At 35.3% G+C, this 8,568-nt stretch overlaps 1 protein-coding gene across 1 annotated transcript in view; it reads left to right on the forward strand.

Moving 5' to 3' along the window:
* Positions 1-3,480: 3,480 nt before the first annotated feature.
* LOC107749422 (endothelin-converting enzyme 1-like) overlaps positions 3,481-8,568 on the forward strand; it is a 20,485-nt gene continuing 15,397 nt past the window's right edge. The window contains exon 1 of the mRNA XM_016564571.1: positions 3,481-3,640. Coding sequence (XP_016420057.1) covers positions 3,638-3,640 — 3 coding nt within the window. The 5' untranslated portion in view covers positions 3,481-3,637. The remainder of the gene's footprint in view (positions 3,641-8,568) is intronic.

Here is an 8,568-nt window from a genome sequence, read left to right on the forward strand (position 1 = left end):
TTTTTTGCAATTTTGGATTAAAACATTTTGTAAAATATTTATTTGATATAAAATTAAAAAAAATGAGTACAGTGCATTTTCTTTACAGTAAATTTAAACTTCTATAACTTTTCAAACAATAACCTGCTGATTGTCTTCTTTAAAACGAGACCAACCTTAGGTCTGTATTCTAAAGCGTTCTTGAATTATTAGATTTTAAGATTGGATAGTGCACTTTCACGTCTACAGTATGTTCGAAAATGGGGTCTGACAGTTAAGGGGTTAAGGTAAAAAAAGAAAGTGTCTTAACTTGTTCTGGCATAGTCTGCAGTCATGAATATGAGAAAGCAGAAACAGAAAGAGCGAGGCACAAGGCTGGAAGGCACAAGGAGTCTCACAGAATGTCATAGCCTGGTCTCAACAGTTTGATCCCTCATCCATACATTCTGAAGGAATGCTAATGGAATTTTGATCATAATTTGGAACCAATTATAATGTGATAAAACAGGAATCATCAAAGAATCAAATAATGTCCTACTTTATGTACTAAAATCCCTATTTTTCATGGTTTTTATCCGGCATTATCTAACATGATTCTTAAGATGACTTTTGTTTCATCCAATTCGGATTGGTTCCAAATTACAATAGAAATTCCATTCATTTAGATCAGTCAGGAAATACAATGGTTTAGGAAGGTAAAACTGTACAGGAAAGTGAGATTGTGCCCTAAAATAAAATGAATACATTAATAATAATAAATAATTTCCAATCCAATATACATAGTGAAAGTGAAATATTAAAATATACTCGGTGCGCATGAAATATTAAGATAATCACTCAAAGGCATATGCATCTCTCCCTATATAACCTCTTAACAGTATGTTTAATATTTTTTTCTCTAGACTGGCAAACATGCACTTAGTCTATTACGTTATTCATAATTAGATTAAAATGAAATTAATATAGACCTCTCCTGTGATTAGCATTTTTCAAAGTCTAGATTCATTTTGTCATAATCTTTTAGTATTAAATATTTTAAAGTACAGAATAAAAACTTCTCACCAAATCAAGAAAAAACTTAGCACAAATCAAAGTCAAAGTCAACATGCAGGAAACCATTTTAGGGTCATGTGACAAGGACACCATAAACCAGAGAGGACCTTCAGACCTTCAGGACAGTGTCAAGGTCATTTAAGATTTTTTATTTATTTATTTATTATTATTTAAAATCACATTTTCAACTTGTTTGAACTCAAAATTGATGTTTTCATGTCAGATGTAGAAATCCTAAAAACGAATTCATATACATGTCATGATATTTGTAAGAAATATAGGCTACTTTTTTCCGTACACCTCTGCTATTCGAGCAACACAGGACTCACTTTCACGTGCTGTAATCTAGTCGACCTTTTATAACGCTTTACAATGCACCAGTCCAGAGAGAGAGAGAGAGAGAGAGAGAGAGAGAGCCCGTTAGTAGAATCCACTATTAATAATAGCGCAATCTGAAGCGCGAGCTCCTCCTGTTGATAAGAGCCGTTGGAGTTAAAGAAGAACCTCACAGAGGACATTAGATTTTAAGTATTTCTTTTTACCTAGTCGCTTTCTTATTTTTCTTTTTAATTCCTGCATTTCTTTACTTGCTACAAACAACTATATTATCAAATCAGTATCAACACTCATGTCAGTAGGCCTATAGCCTGTTTGTTTACTGTGAGTCAGTAAAGTTAAAGTTTTATTTGCGGAAACACATAGAAACTGCTGAACTTGACAATAAAATTTATTTTCTACAAACATTTGAAGTCAAAATTTTAAACCAGGATATAAAAATTATGTAGACTAGTAGGTAAACAAAATAGTATGAAGTAGGCTAATGAGTAGGTTAAATGGTTAAATGTTTCAGATGACAGGTCAAGTTCAAAATTATCAAATGGACAACACATAGAAAAGCATGCAGCACTGTTTTTTTAGCAATTCAATTTTATCTGAGCTAGTTAGAAAATAAAATGAATAGAATACAAATTCATTATATTACGCTAAACTTAAAACTTTAAATAAAATATAAAGCATAAACAGTGCAGCCTTATACCTTGCAGTTGTCATGATGGTTTATATAGCCTAGGCTATTTTTATTTTTTTTTAAATTATACAGAATTCCACGTGTTTCTAGGCTATGTAAAGATGGCTAGTTAAAATTTATATATAAATATATTTACGTTATCTGAGCAATTTAGAAAATAAAAAAATAGAAAAAAAGTAAGATTTCACAAAATTAAGTTAAGTAACTCCTATTAAAAAAAGAAAAAAATACATATAATAACAAATGTACAACATATTCTCATGTGTCTCATTACATCTTACCAAGAATTCATTATAAGTGTTTCCCTAAGGCAAAAGGTCACTTACTAACATGCCGCTTGAGACTTTTTCAGATAAAAAATATCACTCATCGATTTCGATTTTGGTGTGCTAATGATGTGTATGCGGTTTGCATTTACCTAACATAACCTCATGTCTTTGCCTTAAAGGGGTCATATGATGCGATTTCAATTTTTCCTTTCTCTTTGGAGTGTTACAAGCTCTTGGTGCATAAAGAAGATCTGTAAAGTTGCAAACACTAAAGTCTCAAAACCAAAGAGATATTCTTTATAAAAGTCGCTTTATGCCAGATACTTCATCTTCATTCTGATAGACTCACCACAAGATGTCACTATGAACGCAACAATGCGCTTGATTGCCCATCAGAGCAATCTCACTCATTGAAAAGTCTAACGTCTGGTAATCTGCCATTGACTTGCTGTGAAAAGGAAAAGCCTATCCATAAAAACCTCCCAATACATAGCATTTTAGCGATAAATACTTAAAGGTTGACATCATGTTTTCACGTGAAGAATGACAGATCTTTTCTAAAAGTTTTTGCGTAAAATTAGTTACCAATAATAGACTGTAATCGCTATAAACATTCGTTATGTCTAGTACTAGTAGATTTGCCGGTTTGCACATTTTAAAACTCAATGTTTTTATGCTCATAACGCACAAAAGGCAGTTTACACTGCTTGAATCTTTTTAGTGAACCGATTCAAAAGATTCAAATCACTGAGTTGAATACACCTCTATAAAATGGTGTGACTGAATTACTGTTAAAGCTGTAATTGTGTATAGGTCTATTTTCTCAATCAACAACAACAACAATAATATTTTATTACTGAATTATCTTATTAAGAAAAAATACTTTTAGTACACACAGTTTCCAACGAGAACAGAAACTGCCACAGCCGTTTACAGTTGTTATTAAACGATTATTGTTACAAAATATTGTTCATGCAGTTGTGGAACTATCTGACAAGAACTTCATATAAATTCATATAATTCTTTCTGTAGGCCCTCATTGATCCTGTTATCAGTACTGCGCTGTCACCAAAGACCCGCCCACAGCTGAAATACAATTGGTCAGAAGTTGAACGTGGGAACCTGCTTTGGAATATGATTGGTTGACTGAAGTTACTATTATAATCTCGACGGGTCGCCTGCAGTTAAACTGTACACTAGGGTGCACGCTGTGTCGAGTCAACAGGGGAATACTGGTTTGCTAAATAGAGATTACAACGGAAAGTAGGCAGCTGTCTAGAAAAGAGAGAGAGATAATCTAATACATATAATGGTAAGGAAACGGAACTTTTCCTTGTTTGTCAAAATAACCCAGTTGTTGACATGTTACTGCATTGCTCAATATATGTTATATAATTTGCAGATAAAGCTGTATAAATGTAACTTTATATATCAATACACGGTCATGTCTCGTATTTCTATCTCTATATTAGTAGTTTTAGACAACGTGCTTAAATGCATGTGAATTCATCTGGTGAAACTTAAATCAGATGAGCTACTCATCTACTCCTAAATAAACACTCATTGTTTGTTATGGTTATCACTTATTTGTTATAATACTTAAATCCACGTTAGTGTAAAAATGGAACTGAACTAATTAAGTCAGTTCCGTGTGCTGCAGTAGTTTGAACACAGGTTACTAATTACCTAGAAATCAAAGTCTTTCCCTAAGGCAACAAAAGCCCTATTCGCACGGGATTAGTATTACCTGGTGACCTCCAGTCATTTGTAATAATTGCGGAGGTTGTCTGTGATCTTAATCCCGTGCGAATCGGCCATGTCTGTAATTTGTATAGTAAAAATTCCCCCGCAAAAGACCTACCATATTTCGCCGAACACCGAGGTCCTGTGATAATATTAGTCCCGTGCGAATCGACATCTCTGTGATTCGGCCAGCATTTGACGGGTCGTATATCACGGGTATCCGGTAGATAAGTCGGTAAATTCGAGTAAAATCACAGGCTTCGCTTATCCCGTGCGAATGCACCACACGAAATTCAGAGGTGGGGGGTTAATTTAAAAATCACACAAGGTCTCCAGATAATACTAATCCCGTGCGAATAGGGCTAAAGTTACAGCTGTACATGCTGACCAACAACAAGGCTGTAAACATGGTCAGGCTTGTGACTCCTTCAGTCTTGTGTGCTTCAAAGAAAAATATTAAGTTTAATGTTCATGTAATGTTTATGTACATATTGTCGAGAATGCTTATGAGCAGTAGCTAATGTTTGCATCAAGGACAGACATGCATTTAGTATAGGCCTATGCTTTTTTTAAGATTAACTTTAATTATATCATTTTTTTAAATGGAACATATTTTGTTATGTATAATTGACCGTTATGTGTTTATATTAAATATATATTTACCATTGATCAAGTGACCGCAAGCATGGTCACCACCAGAAAGCTTTTTGGCTTAAACCAGACACTGATGTGTATTGACATCATGATTAGCCATGTATTGCACAATTTCCTCGAGATTAAGTTGTCCGATTGTTTAAGTTTTTATCACTATTGTAATCCTAGAGAGGATGACTGCACTGGGGAATCTCTGACGCCAGAAGTTGTGACCTTTTGCTATCATGGGACTTCATGTTGCCATATGTTCCAGAGTGGAGATCAGCATGTTTCTGTTAGTCTTCTCCTCTGCGGATTTCCATCTTCTTAATCCTTGATTTGGATGTGTTATGAAATGTAGAAACCCAGGAATCTGAAGTGTTTCTGTTTGGATGACAGTTGACATGTTTGTGGGTGATGTACTGGTTTGTTTTGTTAAAAGAGGTAACTGTGGACTTAACCGTGAATCTTTGTCACCAGATGTGGGAAAGCTCAGAGTGATTTATTTTTTATTTAATGACCATTCAAATTACTGTTATTTTTACCATTAGCCTGCTCCATTTTTTTAATTCAATCTTACAACCATTTTCTATACTATATGATCTTTTATTGACAGTTATAGAGAGGACTGGAGCATAGGGGGAACTGGTGCCAGACTCTTAAAGAGATAGTTCAGCTAAAAATGAAAATTCTGTATTCTGAAAATTCTGAAAAATTCTATAACGTTGTGCACTAACCATTTGGCGAGGTAGCTGCAGGTGGTTCTGATTCATGAATTGATGAAAGGCTAATAATTAATTAAATAATAAAAAGGGTAAAATTAAAACAAATAACATAATAATAAGAAATAATAAAACCAATCAAAATAAAACACTTACTAAATAAAGATGAAATATTTTAACGTTTACCTGCATGTCATGTGACCATTAACCAATATCAGAGAACAGTGATCATGCGAATGTATTGTTAAAGAGGTCAAAGAGGTTCAGCTCTTTTCTCATGTAAAATCTCTAACCTGTTTTACATCATTTCCCATCAGACATTTTTACTTGAGACCACAGTCCCCATTATCTTATGCCAAATTTACATGGCGAAGTTGCCTTTTTTGAAGTGGCATTTCAGTGTCTTTACACAGACTGTGTCATTTCTGCTCAGAGGTGGCAGAAATGCATTTGCACAGCAATCAAAACTATATATTGTAAAACTGGGGGCTAAAGTGGGTCAAAGCAGGCATAATTTAGTCTGGCTTTTATGCAGCATTATGTCTTTACACTGAACTTGGGCAGGCACAGAGCAGCCTTAACTTGATCCAAGTGTAGTTTGAGCATGTAAATGAAACCCTTGCTCTCAAACTACTGAAAGTATCAATGGGGCGTATGATAATGCAAATAGTGTGCATACGCTTCCACATATTAGCACAGTGACAAACAAATGCTTTAGTCATACCAGGGAAATACTTTCGTGCCTTAAACAATTGGACGGTTCACAGGATCAGTGGTGAATTTCTGACTCATAGCTGTGGTTTACTGCCTCGCTGAAATGCAGCATTTGAGACTTGGCCTAGGAATCTTGGCATATTTTGTATTGTGTCTTTCACACTGTGCTGGGACCTACTTCCTTTTTCTTCATGAGCATGGAAAACGCAGGAACTGATCCCAGATCAGCCTTTAGTAAATACTAAAGCAGGGCAGGCTATGGGAAAGAGGCAATGGATCCATCCTCGCTGTTGATAGAATCAGCGCTCTGGCGATTCTGTACACCTGCGCCTTGCTTCGATCTGGGGCCGACAGATGGTTGAGACGGCCCTCAAGCCAAAGCCCTAGACCGGATACAGACAGGTCTCTGAGCCTCCAGCCAAACTTTCAATGAGTCATGTCATTGGAAAGCGACGTAAAGGGAAGAGTCCATTGTCGTTGCTGACATGCTGTTGGCAGCTACGTCTGCACATCTGCTGGGGCAGACCTGCCAGGAAAGTGTCTTTGAGTCTGTCTTTGGATAGAATTATGCATGAAGACCATAAGCACATTTACTATGAATATGAAGAATGTGGTATAAATACATGAGCCACTTTTCATAAATTTGTGTCCTGTTCCTTACCTGTTACAACATAATTTTTTCCCCTATTAAAATAATGGAGCATCCCATAAAACCCAGTAAGTGGCATTATATGGATCCTCTTCACAGCACAACCAACTGGAAGAAAAATATACTGTAATCTTAATCCATTTTCTCAATTTCTATAAAATTCTAGCATTGACTGCTTTAATCCAGCTCAACCATTAAAACATTTTTACCGAAGTTATAGTATTGTTATTTATTTAGTTATTTTTTGGCAAGAAAATAACAAAATTATATTTTAATTTACATGTCTCATTTAAAAAAAAGTAATTGTTAAAATGCAAACTGACTTTGATCAATCTCATAATTTCCAAATGACACCACAAAATAAGCCCATAATATGTTTTCTGTAAATGCCAAAGAAACTTGTGCTTCCCGAGTTGGAAGAAATTCAGCTCTTTCTGTCAGTAGTACCCTCATGTGTTACTCCCCCGCCCTATCAGGGTCATCAAATGACAGGGCTTTACCCCTCTGAGGTCGTGAGAAGTACGCCTGGCCAAAACATTCTATGCAATATGCTGTGTAGCTGTGGGTGTGAATCTTTTTGGACTGGTCATGTTGTGGTTAAAGGGGTCATATGATGCGATTTCATTTTTTCCTTTCTCTTTAGAGTGTTACAAGCTCTTGGTGCATAAAGAAGATCTGTAAAGTTGCAAAGACTAAAGTCTCAAATCCAAAGAGATATACTTTATAGCCATCACAGTATGTGAGGGGCGTAACATTTCTGTCTCACGGTTGAGGTATTCGGCCAATCACAACGCATTGGATAGCTGGCCAATCACAGCACACCTCGCTTTTTTAGACCGATGAGCTTTGTAAAAATCGACGCGTTTCAGAAGGCGGGGCATAGAGGAGAAACAATAATGTACAGTATGTGGAAAATAATGTGTTTTTTTAACTTTAAACCGCATAAACACGTTTCATTACACCAAATACACAAAATAATGTTCTTTTTAGCAGCATCATATGACCCCTTTAATATACTTTGGTGCGTCTGAATTGTGTTTAATGTGCCTGGCTGAAGTGTGGTTTGGCTCAAAAGTGAACATTATTTGTCTGTTGTTCAGATGCCACAGAGGCCTCATGATAGACGACTGGCTTTGACAAGACTCAAGACAATTGGTCTTTCATGAAGCCAGATGACCGAAATAAATTACATTAACTTTTATTCATATAAAAAATTATTCAATTTTTGTGCCAGTTCATTTAAGTAATAATATAAAGCCCCAAAATAAAGATACAAGAACAATTTAATTTAAAATATATATAAAAATACATTAAAATATATTTAATATATTTGAATATTAAATATGATTTTATTACATTAAAGGGGTGGTTCATTGCGATTTCACTTTTTTAATGTTAGTTAGTGTAGGGCGTTTAGACGTGCACTAGTGGCGATTTAGCCAGTCACAACACACTGGGCTAGCTAACCAATCAGAGCCCATCGCCTATTTCTGAGGGAGGGGCTTCATAAAAGAAGGAAATTATCAGCCCTTTCTCAGAGAAGGGACAGATATATATTATATATATATATATAATTTAAATATGCTCTCAATAATGTGTCCACACACTGTCCATCATGCCTTTGCTTAAAGGAATAGTTCACCCTAAAATGAAAATTACCCCATGATTTAAATGTGACCTCCATTCACTGCCATTCAAGGCTTGGAAGAGCCAAAGCATTTTTTTATAAAACACTGATTGTATCCGTCTGAAAGAAGAAAGTCATATACACCTAGGATG

Source organism: Sinocyclocheilus rhinocerous, unplaced genomic scaffold, assembly GCF_001515625.1.
Source record: "Sinocyclocheilus rhinocerous isolate Xijiao unplaced genomic scaffold, SAMN03320098_v1.1 scaffold889, whole genome shotgun sequence".
In the NCBI taxonomy this organism is placed as follows: domain Eukaryota; kingdom Metazoa; phylum Chordata; class Actinopteri; order Cypriniformes; family Cyprinidae; genus Sinocyclocheilus; species Sinocyclocheilus rhinocerous.